The sequence below is a fragment of the Sinocyclocheilus grahami genome, unplaced genomic scaffold, assembly GCF_001515645.1.
Source record: "Sinocyclocheilus grahami isolate Dianchi unplaced genomic scaffold, SAMN03320097.WGS_v1.1 scaffold377.1, whole genome shotgun sequence".
NCBI lineage: Eukaryota > Metazoa > Chordata > Actinopteri > Cypriniformes > Cyprinidae > Sinocyclocheilus > Sinocyclocheilus grahami.
Window position 1 is genome coordinate 1,895,798 of NW_015505556.1, and position 13,892 is coordinate 1,909,689.

The 13,892-nt window shown below is 40.6% G+C and overlaps 2 protein-coding genes across 2 annotated transcripts in view; both read left to right on the forward strand.

Moving 5' to 3' along the window:
- LOC107549619 (zinc finger protein 609-like) overlaps positions 1–5,187 on the forward strand; it is a 43,557-nt gene extending 38,370 nt beyond the window's left edge. The window contains exons 2-3 of the mRNA XM_016230767.1: positions 3,733–4,605; positions 5,137–5,187. Of these exons, the coding sequence (XP_016086253.1) occupies positions 3,865–4,605; positions 5,137–5,187 (792 nt within the window). The 5' untranslated portion in view covers positions 3,733–3,864. The remainder of the gene's footprint in view (positions 1–3,732; positions 4,606–5,136) is intronic.
- A 1,215-nt stretch (positions 5,188–6,402) lies between these two features.
- LOC107549660 (zinc finger protein 609-like) overlaps positions 6,403–13,892 on the forward strand; it is an 86,978-nt gene continuing 79,488 nt past the window's right edge. The window contains exons 1-2 of the mRNA XM_016230832.1: positions 6,403–6,415; positions 7,494–8,366. Coding sequence (XP_016086318.1) covers positions 7,626–8,366 — 741 coding nt within the window. The 5' untranslated portion in view covers positions 6,403–6,415; positions 7,494–7,625. The remainder of the gene's footprint in view (positions 6,416–7,493; positions 8,367–13,892) is intronic.

A 13,892-nucleotide genomic window follows, 5' to 3' on the forward strand; every position in this document is an offset into this window, starting at 1 on the left:
GTTTTGAATATTTATGCAAACTTGACTAGTCAGCCATCCAGACCAGTTGCTTAAAAGTTTACCAGCATCAAGTGTTCAACAACTAGTTAAATGAGTTTACTTTTTTCTTGTTTAAAGATGATTAATTGAGATAGTTTAGCATGCTGACAGTGTACAACAACACTAAAGTCCTGTCTGAGATTGCATCTTTGAAGTTCATCTTTAAGGCACTGTTTCGCTACAGCCATCAAAACAGCATTTACAACAAATCATGTACAAGAAGTTGCTTTAATTTTGTAAATTACAATTGTACAAGAAATTAACTGAAAATTTGGTGATTTGTTTAGCTTTTTTTGCAAGACTATTTGCAGCATCATGTGCATGTTTTTTTTAAATTGATTTAAGATCCTTTGGCTTCGGATCAAATCTTTTGTACTGGGATGGACATCTGACGTTTAAATGTTTTGAATATTTGTCTGTAATATTCTGACACTGTGGTTAAGCTTTAGTGATAAGCCTACAGACGGAGTAGTTAAGTTGTCATCCAGCAACATTAGTTGACTAATGAGTTTATCTTTTATGTTTATTTTCTTATATTTCTTTTCAAACTGAGATTCTGAGTTGTTTGCATGATGACCGCGTGAGATGATTGTCTTGCAAAGTACGCACGCTGTGCAGACAGAGCGAGAATGGCAGACAAACATCAACAAGCCGATCTTCCTTCGTGGTATTGTAGTACTTTTACTAACTGTACTATAAAGTCTTCACACTGGTGAATGACACATGATGTAGCCCAGTGGTTCCCAATTCCAGTCCTCGCGCAAGGGAAGCAGGGGAAATCAGTTGACGTTTACTTCACTTCGGAACATTCATTCATGGATTTGCGCTGCGCAGCATCTTCACACACAGACGAAACTTACTAGAGAAGTGTGACATAATATACCTCTGCAAATAAATACTATTTAAATTCACATCTCGCACACTTTAATGCCCTTTGTATGGAACATATACGCTCGCTTCAAACTAGAATCATGGCGGAATATCCAGTGATGTACACTTCCCAGGGCACTCATGGTCGAATAGAACAAACGTTGCACGTGATAAGAGATGCATATGAAATGTGCAGAGCAGGAGGGTGCGAGGATTGGAATTGGGAACCGCTGATGTAGCCTATTGTAATGTTGTCTCTGGTGTTCTTGTCTGTGAGTGTAAATGCGTTCAGGGGGCGTGCCCTTTGACGGCGATTCCTTTAATCTGTGTCTGTCTGTTCTATTTCTGTTTCAGACTAAATGAATAATGTAGAACTTTTTAGCAGAACTAGTTATCTGTGTTTGTTGATGGGTTGTTTGGTGTTCTTAAGAATCTCTAATGAAAAACAGATTTTAAGCATCTTTGGCATTAAAAAAAGATTTCTGTTTCTATGTAAAGGTCCCAAAGATCAGTGACATTTGGAAAGTGTTGATTGTGTAATTCATGTCCGTGGAAAGTGATTATAGTGAAGTAGTGAGTCATTTGTTAACTGAATTTTGATGAACATCTGATGTTTACCACGTTTTGAATATTTATGCAAACTTGACTAGTCAGCCATCCAGACCAGTTGCTTAAAAGTTTACCAGCATCAAGTGTTCAACAACTAGTTAAATGAGTTTACTTTTTTCTTGTTTAAAGATGATTAATTGAGATAGTTTAGCATGCTGACAGTGTACAACAACACTAAAGTCCTGTCTGAGATTGCATCTTTGAAGTTCATCTTTAAGGCACTGTTTCGCTACAGCCATCAAAACAGCATTTACAACAAATCATGTACAAGAAGTTGCTTTAATTTTGTAAATTACAATTGTACAAGAAATTAACTGAAAATTTGGTGATTTGTTTAGCTTTTTTTGCAAGACTATTCATGTGCATATGTGCATGTTTTTTTTAAATTGATTTAAGATCCTTTGGCTTCGGATCAAATCTTTTGTACTGGGATGGAGTTTAAATGTATTTGTCTGTAATATTCTGACACTGTGGTTAAGCTTTAGTGATAAGCCTACAGACGGAGTAGTTAAGTTGTCATCCAGCAACATTAGTTGACTAATGAGTTTATCTTTTATGTTTATTTTCTTATATTTCTTTTCAAACTGAGATTCTGAGTTGTTTGCATGATGACCGCGTGAGATGATTGTCTTGCAAAGTACGCACGCTGTGCAGACAGAGCGAGAATGGCAGACAAACATCAACAAGCCGATCTTCCTTCGTGGTATTGTAGTACTTTTACTAACTGTACTATAAAGTCTTCACACTGGTGAATGACACATGATGTAGCCCAGTGGTTCCCAATTCCAGTCCTCGCGCAAGGGAAGCAGGGGAAATCAGTTGACGTTTACTTCACTTCGGAACATTCATTCATGGATTTGCGCTGCGCAGCATCTTCACACACAGACGAAACTTACTAGAGAAGTGTGACATAATATACCTCTGCAAATAAATACTATTTAAATTCACATCTCGCACACTTTAATGCCCTTTGTATGGAACATATACGCTCGCTTCAAACTAGAATCATGGCGGAATATCCAGTGATGTACACTTCCCAGGGCACTCATGGTCGAATAGAACAAACGTTGCACGTGATAAGAGATGCATATGAAATGTGCAGAGCAGGAGGGTGCGAGGATTGGAATTCCTTCGTGGTATTGTAGTACTTTTACTAACTGTACTATAAAGTCTTCACACTGGTGAATGACACATGATGTAGCCCAGTGGTTCCCAATTCCAGTCCTCGCGCAAGGGAAGCAGGGGAAATCAGTTGACGTTTACTTCACTTCGGAACATTCATTCATGGATTTGCGCTGCGCAGCATCTTCACACACAGACGAAACTTACTAGAGAAGTGTGACATAATATACCTCTGCAAATAAATACTATTTAAATTCACATCTCGCACACTTTAATGCCCTTTGTATGGAACATATACGCTCGCTTCAAACTAGAATCATGGCGGAATATCCAGTGATGTACACTTCCCAGGGCACTCATGGTCGAATAGAACAAACGTTGCACGTGATAAGAGATGCATATGAAATGTGCAGAGCAGGAGGGTGCGAGGATTGGAATTGGGAACCGCTGATGTAGCCTATTGTAATGTTGTCTCTGGTGTTCTTGTCTGTGAGTGTAAATGCGTTCAGGGGGCGTGCCCTTTGACGGCGATTGCAGGGAAGGTGGGACGTTCCTTTTCAGTGCTATCAGGCTAAAGTTAGCATTTTCCAAGATCTCCTACTGCACATTTAATATCTTTAATGTTCACTTGTATGGAAATGAATAGCAATGCTGTTTTGTCTCAAAGCGAGTGGCATGTTTGAGTCATTATGATTCCTGCAGTCATTCGTTGAGCTTTGATGTCAGTCTGTCAAGTGTTTCCATGTGTGTTGTGATACAACGTCTGTTTTCTGGCTGTGAACGGATGGTGACCAAGATTCAGCTGTATTTTTTTGTCCCGAGTCATCTAAAATGATTTTTCTAGTCTAAAAAGATTACTCGCCATGTATTTGTAATTCATGTGCAGGGGAACAGCTTGCAAAACCTTTTAAATCTAGGGCCTTCACAGGTTTCTGATGTTATTGAAACATTCATTTTGAGAACAGAAAATGAAAGTCAGCATTTCTAAACCGGTTTTTCTAAGAGCAGTGTGCTTGTCAGGTGGTCTTAAAGCAATGTATTTTACTACATTTTCTAATTTCTTACATTTTCTTGTTGTTTTTACCCCTCCAGGGCAACAATGTGGGTTACTGGGAAGGGGAAACCAACAGGACCCTGAGGCTTGTGTAAATGTGCTTCCCGACTGCCTCAGTCGTCTGAGAAGGTCAGACCTCCCTGTGGCACACTTGGGCCGCTGGCACTAAGATGTCCCTCAGTAGTGACACTGCAGGCGGGAAAGGTGTGGACTCAAATGCGGTGGACACTTATGACAGCGGAGATGAGTGGGATATTGGTGTAGGCAACCTGATCATTGACCTCGACGCCGACTTGGAAAAAGACAAGCTTGAGATGTCTGGCACTAAGGATGGGGATGGAATGGCTGCTGCCTCAAGCGCCGTAGCTGCATTGCCAGACAACATAAAGTTCATTAACCCGGTGCCTCCTCCGCCGATCAAAGACAGCAAATCCAAAGCTAAGCGTAGCAAGAATTCCAAGGACAGTAGCAAGTCCTCGACCCCTGACGGGGCCAAAAAGGATGCCCAGGGACGGACCCAAAATGAGGGCACTGGGCCAACCGTGGGAAGCGGTTCCACAGCTTTACCTTCCGGGAAAGGTTCCGATAAAAGTAACAAAGCCTCCCGTAATGTTCAGAGTGGAAAAAAGGACAAGGAGGGTTCTGGGAAAAGCAAGAAGGAGAAAAACGAAGGGGTACAAGCTGGGAACATGCCCTCGGAAAAGGACCCATCGGCACAGGTTATGCCTTTAGGCCAGGCACGCAATACCCCGTTTGAGGGGACGCAACATTTGGACCTTGTTGGTGCTGAGCAACTAGGGAATATTACCCTCGATACCACTGGAATAGTCACACCTTTGGCTATCAAGAGTGAACCAGAAGAAGTGGAAAATAATGACGGCAGGACCATGAAAAAAGTGAAAAGCGAAAAGGTGAGTCCACTGGTGTTTTCTTTGCTCTCGAAAACAAAAATTGCATTGTCTGGTGTTCAGTTGGGTTCTAAGTTTCTATTCGTATAAGAATCTGGTTGAGTATTATAAACAGTGATTTGTATAATGCAGTAGAAGCTGGAAGCTAATGCTGTTCCAACTGTTAGATGGCAACCAGTGACTTAGTGGCACCTGACATATCCTGGTGTGCCAATTTGCTTGCTGCATTTCCTTTGGCACTAGTCCATTTTAAAGAGCGGAAATAAAGGGCATACTTAGTTTGGTGGTCTAGATGTCCATTTAGTAATGCATATAGCACTGCCAAAAGAGGCCAGATGTCCAGAGATACAAGACCATCAGATCCCACAATTTTGTGTACTTCCATTTTAGTTATTATATGAATAAAGGAATTGTGTATAAGAACAGCTCTAATGCTAATAAGATAATTGTACCAGTTGTTGTTAACCAAATAACTATCTTACCAAATGGTTAAGCCTTAGTCTGTCTTGTTCTTGTCTTGGGTTCCAACGGCAGACGTTTGGAAAGCTTCCTGCAGGACACACTCCATGTTCCCTGGTGGACTGACGGATTTCAGCAAACCACTGATTAGTGTCCTCTCATTCAACCATCTTTCTCCTCGGCTATTTAAGATGCAGCTCAAAGCTGGACTCATCCTTTTCAATTGAAGTAGCGCTTAGTTTTATTAGACAACCGCCAAACTGTAGTAGTGCAGTTAAACCAGTTTGTGCTTCGTTCAGTCTTTTATGTGACCTCTTTTGAGTATTATGGGCAATGACTTTGACCTTTAATCTGTGTCTGTCTGTTCTATTTCTGTTTCAGACTAAATGAATAATGTAGAACTTTTTAGCAGAACTAGTTATCTGTGTTTGTTGATGGGTTGTTTGGTGTTCTTAAGAATCTCTAATGAAAAACAGATTTTAAGCATCTTTGGCATTAAAAAAAGATTTCTGTTTCTATGTAAAGGTCCCAAAGATCAGTGACATTTGGAAAGTGTTGATTGTGTAATTCATGTCCGTGGAAAGTGATTATAGTGAAGTAGTGAGTCATTTGTTAACTGAATTTTGATGAACATCTGATGTTTACCACGTTTTGAATATTTATGCAAACTTGACTAGTCAGCCATCCAGACCAGTTGCTTAAAAGTTTACCAGCATCAAGTGTTCAACAACTAGTTAAATGAGTTTACTTTTTTCTTGTTTAAAGATGATTAATTGAGATAGTTTAGCATGCTGACAGTGTACAACAACACTAAAGTCCTGTCTGAGATTGCATCTTTGAAGTTCATCTTTAAGGCACTGTTTCGCTACAGCCATCAAAACAGCATTTACAACAAATCATGTACAAGAAGTTGCTTTAATTTTGTAAATTACAATTGTACAAGAAATTAACTGAAAATTTGGTGATTTGTTTAGCTTTTTTTGCAAGACTATTTGCAGCATCATGTGCATGTTTTTTTTAAATTGATTTAAGATCCTTTGGCTTCGGATCAAATCTTTTGTACTGGGATGGACATCTGACGTTTAAATGTTTTGAATATTTGTCTGTAATATTCTGACACTGTGGTTAAGCTTTAGTGATAAGCCTACAGACGGAGTAGTTAAGTTGTCATCCAGCAACATTAGTTGACTAATGAGTTTATCTTTTATGTTTATTTTCTTATATTTCTTTTCAAACTGAGATTCTGAGTTGTTTGCATGATGACCGCGTGAGATGATTGTCTTGCAAAGTACGCACGCTGTGCAGACAGAGCGAGAATGGCAGACAAACATCAACAAGCCGATCTTCCTTCGTGGTATTGTAGTACTTTTACTAACTGTACTATAAAGTCTTCACACTGGTGAATGACACATGATGTAGCCCAGTGGTTCCCAATTCCAGTCCTCGCGCAAGGGAAGCAGGGGAAATCAGTTGACGTTTACTTCACTTCGGAACATTCATTCATGGATTTGCGCTGCGCAGCATCTTCACACACAGACGAAACTTACTAGAGAAGTGTGACATAATATACCTCTGCAAATAAATACTATTTAAATTCACATCTCGCACACTTTAATGCCCTTTGTATGGAACATATACGCTCGCTTCAAACTAGAATCATGGCGGAATATCCAGTGATGTACACTTCCCAGGGCACTCATGGTCGAATAGAACAAACGTTGCACGTGATAAGAGATGCATATGAAATGTGCAGAGCAGGAGGGTGCGAGGATTGGAATTGGGAACCGCTGATGTAGCCTATTGTAATGTTGTCTCTGGTGTTCTTGTCTGTGAGTGTAAATGCGTTCAGGGGGCGTGCCCTTTGACGGCGATTGCAGGGAAGGTGGGACGTTCCTTTTCAGTGCTATCAGGCTAAAGTTAGCATTTTCCAAGATCTCCTACTGCACATTTAATATCTTTAATGTTCACTTGTATGGAAATGAATAGCAATGCTGTTTTGTCTCAAAGCGAGTGGCATGTTTGAGTCATTATGATTCCTGCAGTCATTCGTTGAGCTTTGATGTCAGTCTGTCAAGTGTTTCCATGTGTGTTGTGATACAACGTCTGTTTTCTGGCTGTGAACGGATGGTGACCAAGATTCAGCTGTATTTTTTTGTCCCGAGTCATCTAAAATGATTTTTCTAGTCTAAAAAGATTACTCGCCATGTATTTGTAATTCATGTGCAGGGGAACAGCTTGCAAAACCTTTTAAATCTAGGGCCTTCACAGGTTTCTGATGTTATTGAAACATTCATTTTGAGAACAGAAAATGAAAGTCAGCATTTCTAAACCGGTTTTTCTAAGAGCAGTGTGCTTGTCAGGTGGTCTTAAAGCAATGTATTTTACTACATTTTCTAATTTCTTACATTTTCTTGTTGTTTTTACCCCTCCAGGGCAACAATGTGGGTTACTGGGAAGGGGAAACCAACAGGACCCTGAGGCTTGTGTAAATGTGCTTCCCGACTGCCTCAGTCGTCTGAGAAGGTCAGACCTCCCTGTGGCACACTTGGGCCGCTGGCACTAAGATGTCCCTCAGTAGTGACACTGCAGGCGGGAAAGGTGTGGACTCAAATGCGGTGGACACTTATGACAGCGGAGATGAGTGGGATATTGGTGTAGGCAACCTGATCATTGACCTCGACGCCGACTTGGAAAAAGACAAGCTTGAGATGTCTGGCACTAAGGATGGGGATGGAATGGCTGCTGCCTCAAGCGCCGTAGCTGCATTGCCAGACAACATAAAGTTCATTAACCCGGTGCCTCCTCCGCCGATCAAAGACAGCAAATCCAAAGCTAAGCGTAGCAAGAATTCCAAGGACAGTAGCAAGTCCTCGACCCCTGACGGGGCCAAAAAGGATGCCCAGGGACGGACCCAAAATGAGGGCACTGGGCCAACCGTGGGAAGCGGTTCCACAGCTTTACCTTCCGGGAAAGGTTCCGATAAAAGTAACAAAGCCTCCCGTAATGTTCAGAGTGGAAAAAAGGACAAGGAGGGTTCTGGGAAAAGCAAGAAGGAGAAAAACGAAGGGGTACAAGCTGGGAACATGCCCTCGGAAAAGGACCCATCGGCACAGGTTATGCCTTTAGGCCAGGCACGCAATACCCCGTTTGAGGGGACGCAACATTTGGACCTTGTTGGTGCTGAGCAACTAGGGAATATTACCCTCGATACCACTGGAATAGTCACACCTTTGGCTATCAAGAGTGAACCAGAAGAAGTGGAAAATAATGACGGCAGGACCATGAAAAAAGTGAAAAGCGAAAAGGTGAGTCCACTGGTGTTTTCTTTGCTCTCGAAAACAAAAATTGCATTGTCTGGTGTTCAGTTGGGTTCTAAGTTTCTATTCGTATAAGAATCTGGTTGAGTATTATAAACAGTGATTTGTATAATGCAGTAGAAGCTGGAAGCTAATGCTGTTCCAACTGTTAGATGGCAACCAGTGACTTAGTGGCACCTGACATATCCTGGTGTGCCAATTTGCTTGCTGCATTTCCTTTGGCACTAGTCCATTTTAAAGAGCGGAAATAAAGGGCATACTTAGTTTGGTGGTCTAGATGTCCATTTAGTAATGCATATAGCACTGCCAAAAGAGGCCAGATGTCCAGAGATACAAGACCATCAGATCCCACAATTTTGTGTACTTCCATTTTAGTTATTATATGAATAAAGGAATTGTGTATAAGAACAGCTCTAATGCTAATAAGATAATTGTACCAGTTGTTGTTAACCAAATAACTATCTTACCAAATGGTTAAGCCTTAGTCTGTCTTGTTATGGAGCTCATGTTTATTGTGAGATATCATCTTATATTTACATGCAGTTTTTCTGTCTGATTGAAGTTCTTGTTGCTCAATCTTGTTTGAATTGAGTTGTTGGCTGATTGTAGGCGGTTTCTAGAGTATTCTTTGCACTCAATTATCGGCCTACTAGTTCTTAAGGAGTTTTGGCAGTTGGTCTAATTTGTAGCTTGATCTCATGTTAAAACAAGAATCCATGCCTCGACAGATTGCTCTTAGAAGAATGTAGACTTCGCCATATTCCCCACAGGAGCATCTACTAACACACGTTTTCTTTTGCAAATATGAGATACATAGATCAGCGAAGACTAATGTATTAGTAGTCTTTGAAGTCATTAAATTCTGAGAACTTATTATATTACACTGCTTTTAGTTGAACATTGATTAAGCCGGGTTTGTGCATTACAAACCGAGAGGATAGACCAGTGTATCTGCTTACAACAGATCTGTGAAATTCCTTGCTAGTGACTCAGTCAGTAGTTGTTCATACTCACAGCATTGTGTTCCCTACATAGTGGGCCTCCGGGGAGCCATTGAAATGTAACACTTGGACCCCTTGCTTACTTTCAGTTGTGACAGGCAGCCAAATAGAGGCTACTGGAAAGAGCAACAAGGGGTTTTCTTTAGAGAGAACTGATGGTGATCTCTTTGTAATGTCCTTGAAAATTTTTTTTTGGGTAACTATGGCTTAAAGTTGAATGTTTTAAAACCATTTGACCTTGTTTTAGTGTGTTTTTAAAGTAATTTCAGTAAACACTATTCCCTTTTTTGTCCAAAAAATGTGAGTTAACAACAGTTCTGTCTACTTTAATTGTGTTCCTGTTTAGGGGTGGGAATCGCAGGGTACCTCACGATACGATATGAATCACGATACTATAATATCACAAATATAGCGATTCTACGATAATCGATATATTGTTAGACAATCCTATAACGATACATCACGATATCTGTCTAACTATGAAAACAAAATGCCTGTGAAAAGTTTAAGTGCAAGTTTTCTCTCTTTATTCAAGTCTAAACTGATAGAAAACAGCACAAAATGTTCTGTAAATCTAATTTAACATGTTAAGTAAATTAATCATTTTATTCTTGGACTTATTAAAAGCTTACACATTTCTTTGTGTGTAAACCAACACATTTAACTGCTTATCAATTATTATATATATATATATAAGGTTGAGAAAACACTCCAGGTAAATTTAGAAATATACCAGGTTTATTAAAAACCTGGTATATTTCAAAATTTACCTGGAGTGTTTTCTCAACCTCTCCTCTCATAAAAATGGAGCCACGCACATGACATAGTTGTTCACATCGCGTCTTTTGCGAGCTCAGTTTCATTATTTCAAATGTAGACACGTGGCAAGCACACACACTGCACACTTCTGCGCCGCATTATTGCTCTGACAAGGTTTTGTTTCGTCGTCCATGCCATAGATGCAGATTTATTTTTTTGCCAGTCGGTGCCCACTGCATAAAGCGCACTTGCAATATCTGAGAGAGAGAGAGAGCATCCAGTTTTGTTGGCATAAAACTGGACGTGCTGGCTCCACTCTCTCTCACTCGTATAGTGAGGGAAATCCACCTGCGAACCGAGCAGAGAGGTTAGGCTACTCACGGACTCAATATGTACTCTGCAATGATAACGTGATCGATGCCTACATTCCACGCTGATAGCTGTTCCGGGGCAGTTTTTTAGTTCTCATCTCCTTAAACATAAGACGTCGTTGCATCTCTGATTTGTTGTTGGTCTACCATTATGCTCGTATTTCTTCTTCGCTGGGAATTACAATTTTCGCTGGGAATTACAATTTCCGTTCATCTGACCATCTGCAATCTGGGAAGCGCCACCACAAGAAGTCTTTAGGTACTGCCGCTCGGTAAGCCAAAGTGGTAAACAGCCACAGGTATGAATTTAGATCTTTTGTATGTTTAAGAAAATATCGATACTTGGTGCCAGAGTATCAATAACGTCTCACGGCTGGAAATATAGCGATAAATCGGCATATCGATTTATTGTCCCACCCCTTTTCCCTTTCTAACAGTAGAGCATGCCACTAGCAACGCCAAGGTCATGGGATCGATTCCCAGGGAGTGCTAAAAAAATTAATGCAATGCAAGTTGCTTTGGATAAAATCGCCTGTCAAATGCATAGTAGTATACAGTATTGTGTTGTAAATTGGATTGTGTTAACTAAGCATTGGCATTTGCATTGAATTAAATTGTGTCCAAACATCAGATCAATGAGAATGCTAAGGGTTTGTTTCCCAGGGAATGCATGAGCTGATGAAACACATGCCTTGAATGCAATCTAAGTTGCTTTGGATAAAAGCGTCAGCCAAATGCTTAGTAGTAAATTCCATTGCATTCTCTAAGCATTGATGTTTGCATTGATTTGATTTGCATTGTGGTTCTGTAGCTTAAACATTAGAATAACGCCAAGGTCATGGGTTTGACTCCCAGGAAATGCATTACTGATGAAACGGATGCCTTGAATGCAATTCAAGTCGCTTTAGATAAAAGCATCAGCCAAGTGCACAGTAGTAAATTGCATTGTGTTCACAAAGCATTGACATTTGCATTGACTTGCATTGTGTTCCTGTAGCTCAAACAGTAGAGTAGGTCATAGGTTCGGTTCCCAGGGAATGCATGAACTGATGAAATGCATACCTTGAATGCAGTGCAGGTAACTTTTTTGGATAAAAGTTTCAGGCAAGTTCATAATAGTAAATTTCATAGTGTTCACTAAGCATTGATATTTGCATACTTGCAATTCTGGCCTAATTCTTAAGTTGAAATGGTAGTTTTCCTCCTCGATTCTGTTCTGGTGGTTAGAAGAGCCATTCTGAGCTTTGTCCCTGGTAGAAAGCTTTCTATTGGCACTATGGTTCTGCGTGACCAGTGGCCCCCATTCATGACTTCCTCTGACTGCCGCTATTGTCTTCTGGTACATTCTTTAAACAAGCACATGGGGTTTGCTCTGGGCCTCAATTCAATCCAATTCAAGTTTATTTGTATAGCGTTTTTCGCAATACAAATCATTGCAAAGCAGCTTTACAGAAAATTAAGTTTCTACAATATATTTAGTAGTAGCTTGTCAGTGGTGACGGTCAAATTGATGTACATATGGCAGAAATGTATGGTAAAATTCAGTTAATGACGTAATCAAACAGACGATGAACACTTATTAACAGCAATGATTATATGATGCGATCAAACTTGTAGCAAAATTTGTTAGTTTATGTTGTCTGAGGGTTGGCATCATCTGAGGTCCTCTAAAGGGGGTTTGCATCATCTCTTCTCAGGTGTTCGGTCATCTCAGGTCTTTGTAAGGGCTGGATCCAGACTGAAGCTTGTGTAAATCCTAGTTACCATGTGATGTCAAACCCGAACGTTATCAGGAAGGCTATTCCAGAGTTTGGGAGCCAAATGCGAAAAAGCTCTACCTCCTTTAGTGGACTTTGCTATCCTAGGTACTACCAAAAGTCCAGAATTTTGCGACCTTAGGGAGCGTGATGGATTGTAGCGTGGTAGAAGACTAGTTAGGTACGCAGGAGCTAACCCATTAAGGGCCTTATAGGCAAGTAATAATATTTTGTAACTGATACGGAACTTAATAGGTAGCCAGTGCAGAGACTGTAGAATTGGGGTAATATGATCATATTTACCCTCCTCAGGGGGAGGGATGACAACAGCTCAAACAAAACACGAAATATCTCTTCCTCTTTCCTTTTAACAACCAGATCTTGAGGTGTGAGGAGGGGATGCTATCGAGTGTCAGGGAGGGGGACCAGACCCAGATTTTCAACCATCTCTAAAGTGGTTTCGCATTTCCACATCCCGTGGTGCAGGCGGGGCACTGTGAGCTCGAGTCGTGCGATGGAAGGCAAGACTGATTTTCCCACCTTGCATGCATGAATGCAGGAGCGATGATACCTGCTGCGTGCCCCTGCCGGACTAGCATATCCACTAACACTGTGCACAGTCGTTATCACCCTGAGAATAACATGGGCTAATTTAACCCCTCTCTGCAGTCATTTGACGAGGGGAATTGACCTTCTTTAACAAGCCATCTCCAGTCGTGGACTGAACCACAATCTATGATGATTGGGTGCATAAGTGACAGTACACCGAACAGAATCACACTTTTGTTATGCTAGGTTATGATTTGTTGTATTTAAACTTTAAGGAAATTATTTAGTTTGGATTGTCTTGTGGGTTTTGCAACTTGGCTTTTGGCTTTTTAGTTCTGTTTTGAAGTGAGTGACTTATGCAGTCTTTATTTTGAAAAGTGTCAAAGTGTGCAAATTATTATTATTATTTCCCCCCCCCCCCTCCTCATTATATTTTGAATAACGCTGCACAATATAACAGTGCCAAATTGGTAGGGGTGTAACGATACACATTCATATTAAACCGTTTGGTAAGAGGCTTTCAGTTTGGTACCCATTACAAATCAAACGATTCGATTCGTTAGACTAATCCTATTACATTTGGAAAATAAAACAGCTTAAAGTGTGTGAAATATAATGTTCTCAGTGCCACTGCGTTCAACAAGGCAGCCCAAACGTTATTACTAATACTACCAATTATATATATATATGAGTGTGTGTGTGTGTGTGCGTGCGTGCGTGCGTATGTACATACACACACACACACATACTCGTATTGAACCGTTCAGTACGAGGCATTCGGTTCGGTAAGAATTACAAACCGAACGATTCGATTCGTTAGACTAATCCTATTACATTTGGAAAATAAAACAGCTTAAAGTGTGTGAAATATAATGTTCTCAGTGCCACTGCGTTCAACAAGGCAGCCCAAACGACGTAACAGGCAACGTGCTCTCTGCCCAGCGATAACCTCCCCTTGCTAGGGTGCATCGAAAGACGATGATCTTGTCGACAATAGCCAGAGATATGGTCAAAAACATCAGTTGTTGGCAATATTAAGATATTTGGCATTTCCAATTAATGTAGGCCTGTTACATT